The sequence below is a fragment of the Ovis aries genome, chromosome 3, assembly GCF_016772045.2.
Source record: "Ovis aries strain OAR_USU_Benz2616 breed Rambouillet chromosome 3, ARS-UI_Ramb_v3.0, whole genome shotgun sequence".
Taxonomy (NCBI): domain Eukaryota; kingdom Metazoa; phylum Chordata; class Mammalia; order Artiodactyla; family Bovidae; genus Ovis; species Ovis aries.
This window is the reverse complement of record NC_056056.1, coordinates 220,163,642-220,180,210: the sequence shown is the minus strand read 5'-3', so window position 1 is coordinate 220,180,210 and position 16,569 is coordinate 220,163,642. Positions and strand designations below refer to the sequence as shown.

The 16,569-nt window shown below is 53.4% G+C and overlaps 1 protein-coding gene across 1 annotated transcript in view; it reads right to left on the bottom strand.

Moving 5' to 3' along the window:
- Window positions 1-1,079: 1,079 nt before the first annotated feature.
- Window positions 1,080-16,569, bottom strand: part of MPPED1 (metallophosphoesterase domain containing 1) — an 86,688-nt gene continuing 71,198 nt past the window's right edge. The window contains exons 5-7 of the mRNA XM_015095056.4: window positions 12,408-12,523; window positions 10,529-10,642; window positions 1,080-3,410 (exon numbers count right to left, since the gene is read on the bottom strand). Of these exons, the coding sequence (XP_014950542.2) occupies window positions 3,292-3,410; window positions 10,529-10,642; window positions 12,408-12,523 (349 nt within the window). The 3' untranslated portion in view covers window positions 1,080-3,291. The remainder of the gene's footprint in view (window positions 3,411-10,528; window positions 10,643-12,407; window positions 12,524-16,569) is intronic.

The following is a 16,569-nucleotide window of genomic DNA, read 5'->3' as shown; positions in this document are numbered from 1 at the left end:
TGGATGGATGGATAGACTGAATGGATAGATGGTGGTTGGATGAATGGATGAATAGACAGATAGTGACTGGATGGATGGATGGATAAACAGATGGTGGTTAGATGGATGGGTGGATGGGTAAATGGATGAATGGATAGATGGATGGATGGAGAGATGGATGGCAACTGGATGGATGGATAAATGGATGGTGGTTAGATGGATGGATGGATAGATGGATGGTTGTTGGATGAATGGATGGATAGATAGATGGTGGTTGGATGGATGGATGGATAGATAGATGGTGGTTGGATGGATAGATGGATAGATAGATGGCAACTGGATGGATGGATAAACGGATGGTGGTGAGATGGATGGATGGATGGATGGACTGAATGGAGAGATGGTGGTTGGATGAATGGGTGACTAGACAGATAGTGACTGGATGGATGGATGGATAAACAGATGGTGGTGAGATGGATGGATGGATAGATGGATGGTGGTTAGATGGATGGATGGATAGATGGATGGTTGTTGGATGAATGGATGGATGGATAAATGGATGCTGGTTAGATGGATGGATGGATGGATGGATAGATGGATGGTGGTTAGATGGGTGGATGGATAGATGGATGGTTGTTGGATGAATGGATGGATGGATGGATGGATGGTGGTTAGATGGGTGGATGGATAGATGGATGGATGGATGGACACATGAAAATGGCAGAATTCTACAGCTAGGGAGCTTTGGAACTGTAGTCATTATATCTGCCAGAGCTTTTCCTGGGCAACATCTGGACCCTGAGTTTGACAAGGGCTGGATTGGAACTTGCCACTTCCGGGGAGAGGCCAGAGCTAAGGCCACCTCGAAATACTGTTTGGTGGGGGACCAGGTGCTCGAGCTATGTGAACGTGACAGGACACGGAAGTGCACGTGCCAACCGCCTCTGAGGGGCGCTGGAGCCAGCAGAAGGATGCTAGTCGCTGGCGCACAGAAGGTCTTCGGCCTCTGAACTCAGCCCAGGACTTGGCCTGGAGGACACCTCTCCTCCCCCACAGGCCCCACACAACACCCAGAGACCGAGCAAGAGACACCGGCGGACTTCTCTTTCTTTTTACAAAGACTTTATTGTCTGACATGCTTGACAAAAAAAAAATTACAGCCACAATCAAGTTATGCCGAAATGATTGAGGAGCACGCCATCATCTTTCATACCTCAAGGACTTTTAATGAATTTTTCTTTTAAAGTAACAGCTGCCTTCATAACTTTTATTTTCCACATAAAAATACACCATATTCTGAAGATACCTTAGGAAAAAGTTGTTTTTTTTTTTTTTTTAAGTTTATAGTTCTTGGTCCGCATAGAAATTCAGTAGAGGCGATCAAAAGAGTCTGGAGTCATCGCCACCCATTTAAGCACACATATGCCGTGCGTCTGACGTGCCCCCAGAGACCCTGTAAACATCCCCGGCTACCAGGAACCACGTGGGTTGAACAGGACTCCTGAAGCCCTGGAGGCCGCAGAGTAAAGCTGGCCCCAGCTGCTCCTGGCTCCCTGGATGGGCCCCTCGCCCTGTGGGAGCCTCACTCTCATAGGGAAGAAATCACGGTCTCCTGGGACCCTGGGCTCAGAGATCCAAGTCCTCCAGGGCCTTTCCATGAAAAACAAACCAAACAGGTGCTGAACAGGATCCTTAAAGAAAGAGCCTTGAGTTCTGCATCGCCTTGTAGGGGCAGAGCTTTGGGTGCTGGCAGCACAGGGCACTGTGAAGCCAGAGGCCAAGGTTCAAATCCTGCCTCTGCCTCTTTTGAGCTGTGCTCCCTCAGGCTAGCTGCCTAACCTCTCTGACCTCAATCGCTTCATCTCGAAAACAGGGCCAGCAGTACCCGCCTTGCTGGAGTGTCAGAAATGAGATCACATCTGCAAAGGGCTCATTAAATGCTGGTTCCCAGGCCTGGGATGAAGAGGAGGCAGGCAGGTTACTCCTCTTGGACACACAATTGAAGGGGGCACCAAAAAACTCAGTGATCCAGATCAGATACTATTTTAATGCAGTTTTTAAAAACCAAACTTAATGCAGGGGGAAAAAAATCTATGATAAACAAAATACCTAAATTTTAAATAAAAAATCTAATGCTGCCCATGCCAATTCTGCCTCACCAGCCTCACCCCCAAGCAGGCCCAGCTGGTTCTCTATCCATCAGAGAGACTCAGCCCAACACTGCAGTCCTTGAAGTCCCCTGGTGGAACTGCGGAAGTCCAGTCCCGGCTCTGACTCTGGGCCGTGTTCCCATTAGGGGGCAGCTGGTCGCTGGTACCACAACTATGAACCATTCAGCCATCCCAGCCAACGGCAGGGGAGACAGAACCCAAGGGGTGAGGGAAATCCCACCGGGGGAGAGAACACATTCGAGGACAGCAGTGGGAACCCTGAGGTTCACCTCACTAGGTTAAGAGGGCTGCAAGTATGTGTGAGTGTGTCCACATCCCCACGGGCGCACACAGGGGGCAGGGCTGCCTCGGCCCATGGACCCCCCTGGCTGCTGGGCTCTGCAGAGCTCGGCACTCCCCAGGGGACCAGGGGCGTCCAGCACGTGGGGACCCTCCAGCCCAGTCCTGGGTCTTCAACAAGCTCATTCTACAGAACCAACCCCCCTCCACCCCACCAAGTCCAGGCTCTGAGCGGGTGTCCACGATGCTCAGGCCATCGTTCACATCAGCAAAAATGCCCACAGGAAGAAAACACGGGACGGCAAGAAGCCGATGGCTGGGTGGCCTGGCCAGGTGCAGCCCGATTCCTGAGACATCCCTGATTGCTCCCTCGGAGGCCTAGGGGAAGTGGAAGGGCTGCCCGCACTCAGACTGCGACACCCCACCCACCCACCTCCCCAACCCTGAGGCGTGCAGCCGCTCAGACCCTCAGTGAGAGGGAGATTTTGTGCCAGAACTTCAGAATCCGTCCAAGAGCAGCAGCTTCCCAAACCCACGAGGGCGTCCAACTGAGCAGATGAAGACTCCGTCACGTCCTAAGCAGGACATGGCTGTGAGCATAGTAGGTCCTTTAACAAGGAACACATGGAAGGGACACACAGAAATCAGCGATGAGTGCAGATTCCCCAACAGCCCCGCAGTGTCCCGACTCCAGGGACAGTCAGGGGTGATTTTCTTCATTCCAAGGCCTCAGCCCGTCGGCTGGGCTGGCGCCCGGAGCTGGACAGGCTGTGTGCAGGGAAGGAAGGGCTGCTGGGGGTCCGTGCTCTCGGCCAGGCATATGGAGCTGATGCGGTGGGAAGGGCTGGGGCTGCGGGGGCAGTCAAGAGTTCCGGGGGGTGGGGAGGTCGATGACTATGGGTGGATTCACGGGCTGGTAGTTGACGGTGCACACAGAGGCATTCACGTAGGTGGTCGTCCCATCCGCCATGACTCCATACCCTAGAAAGTAAGCACAGTGGGCTGAGAGGTGACCAGGACCCGGAGCAGTTGAGGGTGATCTGATGGGTGTGGTAGTCAGGCGGCACTTAGCCACAGGAGGCTAAAGATGTCTGGGGCAAGCTACTGAAGTTAGCAAGACACTCCTCCCGACCTGCTGTGAGCAGCAAATGACATAATCCACGTGTTCAGCCCAGTGCCTGGAAAGTGTGTGTTGAGACATCATCACTGACATCATCAACAGCACTACCACCATCACCATCATCATCATCTCCACTTCTATTATCAATACTACCATCATCACTATCCATACCACCACCACCACCACCATCACCACCATCACCAACACCACCCCTGTCATTATCAGAACCATCATCACCAACACCATCATCACCATCACCACTGCCATCATCATCACCATCACCGTCATTATCAGAACCACCATCACCACCACCACCACCATGACCATCACCACCACCACCCCCCCTGTCATTATCAGAACCACCATCACCACCACCACCATCACTGTCATTATCAGAACCATCATCACCACCACCACCACCATCACCACTGCCATCATCATCACCATCACCGTCATTATCAGAACCACCATCATCACCACCACCACCACCACCATGACCATCACCACCACCCCTGTCATTATCAGAACCATCATCACCAACACCATCATCACCATCACCACTGCCATCATCATCACCATCACCGTCATTATCAGAACCACCATCACCACCACCACCACCATGACCATCACCACCACCCCTGTCATTATCAGAACCACCATCACCACCACCACCACCCCTGTCATTATCAGAACCACCATCACCAACACCATCATCACCATCACCACTGCCATCATCATCACCATCACTGTCATTATCAGAACCACCATCACCACCACCACCACCCCTGTCATTATCAGAACCACCATCACCAACACCATCATCACCATCACCACTGCCATCATCATCACCATCACTGTCATTATCAGAACCACCATCACCACCACCACCACCCCTGTCATTATCAGAACCACCATCACCAACACCATCATCACCATCACCACTGCCATCATCATCACCATCACTGTCATTATCAGAACCACCATCACCACCACCACCACCATGACCATCACCACCACCCCTGTCATTATCAGAACCACCATCACCACCACCACCACCATCACCACTGCCATCATCATCACCATCACCACCACCACCACCATCACCGTCATTATCAGAACCATCATCATCACCACCACCATCATCACCATCACCACCACCACCGTGATCATCATCTCCACTTCTATTATCAATATTACCATCATCACTATCAATGCCACAACCACCACCACCATCATTATCTCCATCACCACCATCATCACCAACACCATCATCATCATCTCCACCACCATCACCACCATCACCGTCACCACCATCTCCACTTCTATTATCACTACTATCGTTGTCACCTCAGTATCACCACCACCACAGCCATCATCATCTCCATCACTACCATCATTACCATCACCACCACCACCACCACCACCACCACCATCACCACCACCATCACCACCACCACCACCACCATCATCACCATCACCACCATCATCACCATCACCACCACCATCACCAGCACCACAACCGCCATCATCACCATCACCACCATCACCAGCATCAGCACCACCACTGCCATCATCACCATCATCTCCATCACTACCATCATCACCATCACCACCACCAGAACCATCACCAGCACCACCACCGCCATCACCATCACCATCATCACCAACACCACCATCATCATCATCACCACCACCATCACCATCATCACCATCACCACCACAGCCATCATCATCTCCATCACTGCCATCATCACCGGCACCAGCACCAGCACCACCACTGCCATCATCACCATCATCACCATCACCACCACCACCACCATCATCACCATCACCACCACCACCAACACCAACACCACCATCATCACCATCGTCACCAACACCACCACCATCACCATCACCAGCACCACAACTGCCATCATCACCATCATCACCAACACCACCATCATCACCACCACCACCACCACCAACACCAACACCACCATCATCACCATCATCACCACCATCACCACCAAAACCACCATCATCACCATCGTCACCAACACCACCACCATCACCATCACCAGCCCCACAACTGCCATCATCACCATCATCACCGTCACCACCACCACCACCACCACCATCACCACCACCACCACCATCACCACCACCACCACCACCATCATCACCATCACCACCATCATCACCATCACCACCACCATCACCAGCACCACAACCGCCATCATCACCATCACCACCACCACCAACACCACCACCACCATCATCACCATCGTCACCAACACCACCACCATCACCATCACCAGCACCACAACTGCCATCATCACCATCATCACCAACACCACCATCATCACCACCACCACCACCACCAACACCAACACCACCATCATCACCATCACCACCACCATCACCACCAAAACCACCATCATCACCATCGTCACCAACACCACCACCATCACCATCACCAGCCCCACAACTGCCATCATCACCATCATCACCATCACCACCACCACCACCACCACCACCATCACCACCACCACCACCATCATCACCATCACCACCATCATCACCATCACCACCACCATCACCACCAACACCACCATCATCACCATCGTCACCAACACCACCATCATCACCACCACCACCACCATCACCACCAACACCACCATCATCACCATCGTCACCAACACCACCACCATCACCATCACCAGCCCCACAACTGCCATCATCACCATCATCACCATCGTCACCAACACCACCACCATCACCACCAACACCACCATCATCACCATCATCACCAACACCATCATCACCACAACCGCCATCATCACCATCACCACCACCACCACCATCATCACCATCACCACCACCACCAACACCAACACCACCATCATCACCATCGTCACCAACACCACCACCATCACCATCACCAGCACCACAACTGCCATCATCACCATCATCACCAACACCACCATCATCACCACCACCACCACCACCAACACCAACACCACCATCATCACCATCACCACTGCCATCATCACCATCATCACCATCACCACCACCACCACCACCACCATCACCACCACCACCACCATCACCACCACCACCACCACCATCATCACCATCACCACCATCATCACCATCACCACCACCATCACCAGCACCACAACCGCCATCATCACCATCACCACCACCACCAACACCACCACCACCATCATCACCATCGTCACCAACACCACCACCATCACCATCACCAGCACCACAACTGCCATCATCACCATCATCACCAACACCACCATCATCACCACCACCACCACCATCACCACCAACACCACCATCATCACCATCGTCACCAACACCACCACCATCACCATCACCAGCCCCACAACTGCCATCATCACCATCATCACCATCGTCACCAACACCACCACCATCACCACCAACACCACCATCATCACCATCATCACCAACACCATCATCACCACAACCGCCATCATCACCATCATCACCAACACCACCATCATCACCATCACCACCACCACCAACACCAACACCACCATCATCACCATCGTCACCAACACCACCACCATCACCAGCACCACAACTGCCATCATCACCATCATCACCAACACCACCATCATCACCACCACCACCACCACCAACACCAACACCACCATCATCACCATCACCACCACCATCACCACCAAAACCACCATCATCACCATCGTCACCATCACCACCACCATCACCAGCACCACAACCGCCATCATCACCATCACCACCACCACCAACACCACCACCACCATCATCACCATCGTCACCAACACCACCACCATCACCATCACCAGCACCACAACTGCCATCATCACCATCATCACCAACACCACCATCATCACCACCACCACCACCATCACCACCAACACCACCATCATCACCATCGTCACCAACACCACAACTGCCATCATCACCATCATCACCAACACCACCATCATCACCACCACCACCACCACCAACACCAACACCACCATCATCACCATCGTCACCAACACCACCACCATCACCATCACCAGCCCCACAACTGCCATCATCACCATCATCACCATCGTCACCAACACCACCACCATCACCACCAACACCACCATCATCACCATCATCACCAACACCATCATCACCAACACCACCATCATCACCATCACCACCACCACCAACACCAACACCACCATCATCACCATCGTCACCAACACCACCACCATCACCATCACCAGCACCACAACTGCCATCATCACCATCATCACCAACACCACCATCATCACCACCACCACCACCACCAACACCAACACCACCATCATCACCATCACCACCACCATCACCACCAAAACCACCATCATCACCATCGTCACCATCACCACCACCATCACCAGCACCACAACCGCCATCATCACCATCACCACCACCACCAACACCACCACCACCATCATCACCATCGTCACCAACACCACCACCATCACCATCACCAGCACCACAACTGCCATCATCACCATCACCACCAACACCACCATCATCACCATCGTCACCAACACCACAACTGCCATCATCACCATCATCACCAACACCACCATCACCATCATCACCATCGTCACCAACACCACCACCACCATCATCACCACCACCACCACCACCAACACCAACACCACCATCATCACCATCGTCACCAACACCACCACCATCACCATCACCAGCACCACAACTGCCATCATCACCATCATCACCAACACCACCATCATCACCACCACCACCACCACCAACACCAACACCACCATCATCACCATCACCACCACCATCAGCACCACCCTCGTCATCATCTCCATCACCATCATCACCACCATCACCAACACCAGCACCAGCACCAGCACCAGCACCGCCATCATCACCATCACCACCACCACCGCCATCATCACCATCACCACCACCACCACCATCACCAACACCACCATCATCACCATCGTCACCAACACCACCATCATCACCACCACCACCATCATCACCATCATCACCAACACCGCCATCATCACCATCACCACCACCACCACCAGCACCACCCTCGTCGTCATCTCCATCACCACCATCACCTCCACTTCTGTCATCACTGCTATCGCTGTCAGCTCAGTATCACCAGCACCACCGCCGCCGTCATCTCCATCATCAACACCGCCATCCTCTCCACTTCCATCCTGGTCACCATCGCTGTCACCATCACCGCCACCGTCACGGGCTTTCTTCTCCACACCTCTGTCCTCATCATACCCTCTTCCCACCACATCTACTTGTCAGAATCCTCTTCAACCTTCAGCTCAGATCACCTCCACACCAAAAGGGACACTTCCCCTCCTCTGCACAGGTTCCGAGTTCTTTGGAGCCTGCATTTTGCGCGCACAATCACGCAGGGCGTGGTCTGGATCAGATGATGGTGTTACATGCCCACAATGGGGCTACAGAAAACGACAGGCATTACTATTATCCTGCAGCACACGCGCCATCCACCTCTCCCATGACCTTTCAGACCCCGCCTTTGACGGCTCATCTGCTGCCCAGAAGTCTGTGAGCTCCTCAGGGTCTCGGAGGTACGATCACTCCCACCCCTGACAGCATGGTGCAGAGGGAAGGGTCTGAGCCTTGCCGGTTTCTGAGCTGGAAAGTGATCTGATGTGAACCAGACAAACTTGAGGCCCAGGAGCCGCAGCCCGATGCAGACAGAGGTTCAAGAGGCCAGGGGACAACGTTGGGGGGAACCACAGCGGTCCCCCTGCACCACGGGAGCCCATGTGCTTCATGGTAGGGTACGGTGGGACCAAGAGGCCTTGGACAGGTGGGATAAAAGTTCAAAAGGAGCCAAAGGAGGGACCTGTCCAACGGGTGCGATTAGGCTCCAGTGAGGAAGGCTGAAGTCGAATGAGGTGAACCCTGGGCAGTGACAGGGCAGGGACAGGGTGGCAGTCAGGACTGCAGCTGCCGACATCGCCAGTCACCTTCACAGCCACCCTGCCCACTGCCTGAGATGACATGGACACCCCCCCAACCCCAGCCATGTGGAGACAGCAAGCGGTCCTGCCCCCAGGACAGAAGGCAGAACCTCATGTCTGTCTTAGGTGGGCACACTGCGAGGAGAAGGGCCACTAGAGCCCCTCAGGGAGGCAGGCAGCCCTCCACATTCATTAAGCACCTACTGTATGCCAGGCCATAGAGACATGAACAGGAAGACAGGCTTCCAGCCCTGCAGACAGCTCACCGTGTACCCCCAAATGCAATCCTTCTCTAGGTCACATCCAAATGTCCCCTTCTCCAGAAAGCCCCCTGCCATCTCTGAAGACTTCTCAGGCTAGAGGCATGGCAGAGTTGCAGGGCTCTAGGAAGTAAAACTTACCCCTGAGTCTTGCCAGACTTTGCCCTCATCGTCCTATGATGAGACACTCCAGCAATAGGTAACTGACAGCCAGTGTGGAGATAGGCGCATGTAGATGCAAAGTGTATGTAGGAGGTGGGCTATTTCCCGCTGGCCAGGGAGGAGGTGACCGGGTTCAAGGGAGCCAAGAGGCGCCCCCTGAGCAGCCAGTGAGGTGCACCTCCCCCACCAGCGTGTGATCAAACCAGTCCATCCTAAAGGAAATCAACCCTGAATACTCATTGAAAGGACTGATGCTGAAGCTGAAGCTCCACCACTTTAGGCACCTGATGGGAAGAGCCGATTCACTGGAAAAGACCCTGATGCTGGGAAAGATTGAAGGCGGGAGGAGAAGGGGACGACAGAGGGTGAGATGGTTGGATGGCATCACCAACTTGATGGACATGACTTTGAGCAAACTCCAGGAGCTAAGTGAAGGACAGGGAGGCCTGGCATGCTGCAGTCCTTGGGGTCACAAAGAGTCAGACACGACTGAGCAACTGAACAATAGCAACCACCACGTGTGCGGCCCCCACCCTTGCTGACCTTCGTGGATGTGGCCGAAGACGTGCAGCCGCGGCTGGACGCGCCTCTGCACCGTGTTGAGCAGCTCCACGCAGCCCACCCGCTGCATCTTCTTGGGGACCCAGTCCAGGAAGCCTGGCAGGGGAGAGAGAGGGAGGGCAGTGACGAAGCCCAGGCATGCCTGGCCCTGGCCCCGCAAAGCCCAGGTCGCAGCTCTGCAGTCTCAGGGACGTGGCAGTCCTGGACCCGCCCTGCCCTGCCCTGCCCCACTCTCAGGGAGGGAAGCCTGGCTCCAGCGTGCACCTCCTAGGGCCTTGTGGCCTCCTCCACCTCCCTCTTCCCCTGCTCCTCTCGCAGGGCCACACAGAGAACACACAGGGCGGCGGTGGGGTAGCGAAGACGGCTCCATAGCTGAGAGCCTCCAGACCATTCATGCTCAAAGTGGCCTCAAGGCCGGTATCCACCCATTGCAGAGAAAAGCCAGCTGAGGCCTGAGAGGGACAGGTGAGGCCCAAGGTGAGCCAGCAGCAGGGAGGAGCCCAGGAGCAGAATCTGCAGGTTGGAAACTTTATAAACAAGCATCACAAAATCAGGAAAATGCCCTCTTTATTCACTGCAGCCTCACGCACGTGCCCGCGTCTGGGTCTGCTCGCACAGCCAGCCTCCCGGAGCCGCCCATATGGTGGCGGCTTATTAGCCTCACATGGCTACACAAACGAAGAGTAATTGATTACTCCAAGAGGACAATGAGGGCTCAGCTCAGCCCCTTCTCTGCTTGGGCGGGAGAAACAGGTTCCTAAAACTGCTGGGGAGGGGAAGACGGACCCTGCAAAGAATCACACAGACTGCAGTGGACCTGACTTAAAGGAGAGAGGGGGGCGGGGAGGAAGAGGAGGGGGGAGACAGGAAGTGGGAGGGAAGCGGGTTTGCAGCAGACCCTTGGGTTTAAGTCCCAGGCTCTGCTACCTGCTGGCTGTGTGACCTTGGACAAGTCACTTAACCTCTCTGTGCCACATTCAACAATTCATTTAACAGCTGGGCTGGGCTGAGCACACAGGCAACCCCCAGAGCAGGGGTTGTGTGTTGTATATGAAGCAGACGTGGTGAGGCAGGAACTCAAAAGATGCTGGTGGGGGAATGGATGGGGAGGAGGAAAGTAGGGAAGGAGGAGACGGAGAGAAGGAGGGAGAAAATAAGAAACCTGCTTCAAGCCCACTACAAGCCACGGGTCACGCCTGAACAATGTCAGGGCCCTGGGCCTCCAGGTTCCCTCCATTTGGAAATGGGGAACCTTTAGTGAGGGTGGAGCAGGCACCCGAGTGTGCTGGCTGGTCATCTGGCACACGTAGGTGCTCAGGACAGCTTCTCCCAAAACAGGTATCGGAGCGAGGGACTCTGGGGCTGCGCTGGGCTTCACCTGGCAACCCTTCCCATCTGGGATGACAAGCGGTGTTGTCAGCTTGGACCGGAGTAGGGGCCGTGGGGGCTGGGAGGAAAGCTGGAGACTGCTGGGGTGGGTGGTCTCCCGGGGTGAGGGGTGCACAGGATGGGGGCTGGTGAGAGTGACCTTGTGGTATTCAGCCCCCAGAACTCAGGTCTTTGACACCCCTGGCTCCACAGTGCCTACCTGTGTGAAAGGGGTAGTTGAGTCTGACCTTACCACCTGGCTATGAGCAGTCCAGGAGGTAACACGTGGAGCCCCTGGCACACAGTAGGTGCTCAGGAAATGAGAGCGACAGTGGGTGACGGGCACCCCAGCACCACGACTCGGAACAGAGCCCTTCGGGAGCCCCCTGGATAGGCCCAGCGCCCCCTGGCCCCAGCACCCAGAGCCCTGTGTCCTCCCAGCACGAGTGGGCATCGGGGCCAGGAGCCGGAGGCGGAGGCAGATGAGTCTTACCCAGCGGTGGTCCGTGCGTTATCAGGACGTCCACGCCTTCGGGAATGAGGTTCCATTTCTCGAGCAGCGCTTGGCCACGTGGGAGGTTAAAACCCCAGCCATAAAACCAGGGCTGCCTGTAGGAGAAGAGCAGGGGGTTCAGAGGTGGCCATCGAGAGTGGGGGTGATGAGAGGCAGGAAAGGTGGGCCTCAGTGCCACTCAGCCATCAGGACCAGTCGGATACCCAGGACCTCACACCCAGGAGGTGTCCACCCGGATGGGGATTCAAAGTGTGAATTCATCTAGACTCTTGCCCAGGTAACGACCAGTCTTGTCTGTTGGTTTTTGGCTTCGTCTCACTCAGGATCTTAGTTCGCAAACTAGGGATCAAACACATGCCCCCTGCAGAGGAAGCTTGGATTTTTAACCATTGGAATGCCAGGAAAGGCGCCTGACGCACCTTTTCCCGCTTCAGTTCAGTTCAGTTCAGTTGCTCAGTCGTGTCCGACTCTTTGCGACCCCGTGAATCTCAGCACACCAGGCCTCCCTGTCCATCACCAGTTCCCGGAGTTCATTCAAACTCATGTCCATCGAGTCGGTGATGCCATCCAGCCATCTCATCCTCTGTCATTCCCTTCTCCTCCTGCCCCCAATTCCTCCCAGCATCAGAGTCTTTTCCAATGAGTCAGCTCTTCTCATGAGGTGGCCAAAGTACTGGAGTTTCAGCTTTAGCATCATTCCTTCCAAAGAACACCCAGGACTGATCTCCTTTAGAATGGATTGGTTGGATCTCCTTGCAGTCCAAGGAACTCTTAAAAGTCTTCTCCAATACCACACTTCAAAAGCATCAATTCTTCAGCACTCAGCTTTCTTCACAGTCCAACTCTCACATCCATACATGACTACTGGGAAAACCATAGCCTTGACTAGATGGACCTTTGTTGGCAAAGTAATGTCTCTGCTTTTGAATTTGCTATCTAGGCTGGTCTAGGTTACTCCTTCCAAGGAGTAAGCGTCTTTTAATTTCATGGCTGCAATCACCATCTGCAGTGATTTTGGAGCCCCCCAAAATAAAGTCTGACACTGTTTCCCCATCTATTTCCCATGAAGTTATGGGATCAGATGCCATGATCTTAGTTTTCTGAATGTTGAGCTTTAAGCCAACTTTTTTACTCTCTTCTTTCACTTTCGTCAAGAGGCTTTTGAGTTCCTCTTCACTTTCTGCCATAAGGGTGGTGTCATCTGCATATCTGAGGTTATTGATATTTCTCCCAGTTATTGATATTTTTCCCTCTTGCTTCACTAATAAAAAAAAGCTTTTTTCTATGATGAACAATATTATTGGGTTGGCTATAATATGTTATAGAAAAAACAAACTTTTGGGTCAACCAAATATTCATGTAATTTTTTTAAGTTAAAAAAAAAAAGCTCCTGCCAAAGACCTCTCTTGCTCTAAGCACTTCTAAGGAAATCTAGAGGAGAATACTCTCACCTGGCCCCACAGTGGGAAAATGCTCATCCATCATCCTTCCCACATTTGGGGCCAGTGGGGACTTACAGAGGGGACTGAGGGAAGATCTGTTCCCTGTCACTCTCCCAGCCCCCACCAAGAGACAGAGGGTCCTGGGTGGGAATGCTCATTCCTGTCTCCACCCCGAAGGTCCCAGCAGGGGCTCCACAGCGCTGAGTCCACCCTCAACATCAAGGTCAGGGCCAGGTGGACAGAGACCAATGAACAGAATTCCAAGCTGCTGCCCACCTCAGCCCCAGACGGATCCATGCAAGTCATTCCCCATCAATGGGTTCAATGGGGAGCATGTGACCTTGACCCTTCCAGCTGGAGGCAACTCCAGATGTTTCCTTCAGTGATGAGAGAAAGGAACGCCATCACACCAGTGAGCTTCCTACCCTGGGAGCCGTCAGGACCTATTAAACTGTCGTAAAGAGAGATGGCTGGAACACATGGTCCAGGGCAGCAGCTGGATCAAACTGCATCTGACACCCCCGCATCTCTGCACTTCCCAGTTACATGGGCCAATAGAAAGCCATTTGAACTGGGTTTTCATTGACAACGAAAGTATCCCAACTAAGAGTCAGCTCTTAGGCCTAAGTCATTATGAGATCCCCAAATTAACACAGCCCTTTAGCATCTACAAAGTCACCATCATCGCCGTCACCATCACCATCATCACCACCACCACCACCAACAACACCTTCACCCCTTCATTACTATCATCACCATTGGGGGTCAAATTGTATCTCCCCCAAAATATTAAGGTATGTGGAAGTTGAACCAATACCTGTGAATGTGACCTTATCTAGAAGTAGGGTCTTCACAGACATAATCAAGGTGAGGTCATACCTGATTAGAGCAGTCCTAATCCAGTGACTGGTGTCCTCAGAAAACAGACACACAGCGGTAAGGGCCATGTGACAATGGCTGCCCAGACCAGAGTGATTGTCTACCAGTCAAGGAATCTCCAGGCTTCCAGCAACCACCAGAAGCTGGGAGAGTGACAGGGAACAGATCTTCCCTCAGTCCCCTCTGTAAGAACTAACCTCGGTGACACCTTGATTTCAGACTGCCAGTCTCCAGAATTGGGCAGAATTGACACCTGTTGTTTTAAGCTTCGTGGTTTGTGATAATTAGTTCTGCAGCCCTAGGAAACTGATATAATCACCATCAGCACCATCACCCCCTCATCAGCCACCCTAGGGACCTTCACACCTGCAGCAAGGTGGGCAGACAGGTCTCTTTCTTCCTGTTTTATGGAAAAATTATCACCAGCATTCCCTGCACACCTACTTTTTGCCAAGTGCCAGTTATTCCTAAAGGAAATCAATCTTGAATAATCATTGGAAGGACTGACGCTGAAGCTGAAGCTCCAATACTCTGGCCACCTGATGCAAACAGCTAACTCACTGGAAAAGACCCTGATGCTGAGAAAGATTGAGGGCAGGAGGAGAATGGGATGACAGAGGATGAGACGGTTGGATAGCACCATCAACTCAATGCCCATGAATCTGAGCAGACTCCAGGAGATAGTGAAGGACAGGAAAGCCTGGCCTGCTGCAGTTCATGGGGTCACAAAGAGTCAGAAACGACTCAGTGACTGAACAACAGCAATCTGATCACACTGCAGGAAAGGGTTCACCTAACTCTTACAAGAACCCAGTGAATTAAGGGCCAGGATTATCCCCATTTTTCAGATGAGGAACCAGAGGCTCAGAGAAGTGAGCTGGCTCAGGGATCTGGGCCCAGGTGCAAAGACTTCCAGGCTGGGCACCTCCCCACCATTTGCCGACATACTCTGTACAAGTTGGTCATGGGGCTGGGCTTTCACATTCAAAGCCTCTCATGTGCCCAGAGCTGCCACTAAAATCCCCCTCACGGCCCATATGCACCCCCGGGGGAGGCTGACACCCCTGGCTATTGACCCACTGCCTCTGCCTTGTTGGCAGCCGCCCAGTGCCCCTCTATGGAACCCTGGGGGTTCCAGGGGACAGCATTTGAGAACTGACTTAGTCCCACCATGGTAGGTTCTGGACAAGACTGAGGTTCAGCGAGAGAGGAAGGGAGGTCCCCAGGGTCACACCGTGATCAGTGTAGAAGTCATTCTGGAACCCAGATCTGACCCCCTCTCCCTGCAGCCTTTGAGCCTGCAGTGTCAAATCCTGGAACGTACGCTTGTGAAGGAGCAAGGTGAGTGGCCACACTAGCCTTTAGGGGGCAAAGGTCCTTTCCCATTTCAGACACTTGTGGGGTTCCCCTCTGCTGCCAGCCTTTGCTCACCCGTGACCCCTGCCTGGGACACTGGGTCCCTCCTCTCCTCTTGCCTGCCCCCTCCCACAGCACATTTCTCCTTCAGAGTCCTCTCTCCTCCATCTTCCCTCTCACCCCAAATGCCCAGCACCTGCCCGGGGGAAGGGCAGATGTTTGTTCAACGACCAGTGTTTGAGAGAGACAGCCTGGATGAATGAGTGAGCTTGTGAACAGGATGTCAAACGGAACTCTTTTTGTTGTCTTGGGATTGCAGCCAAAACCTCAAGGCTGGATATAATCCTCCATTTGGAATGAAAGCCCCCAGGTACCACCCAGAAAAACTTACTACTAAAAGCAAGCAGTACACACCAGGCTACCATCTCCCCAAGCCCCCACCAGGCTAAGTTTAGATCTTGAGG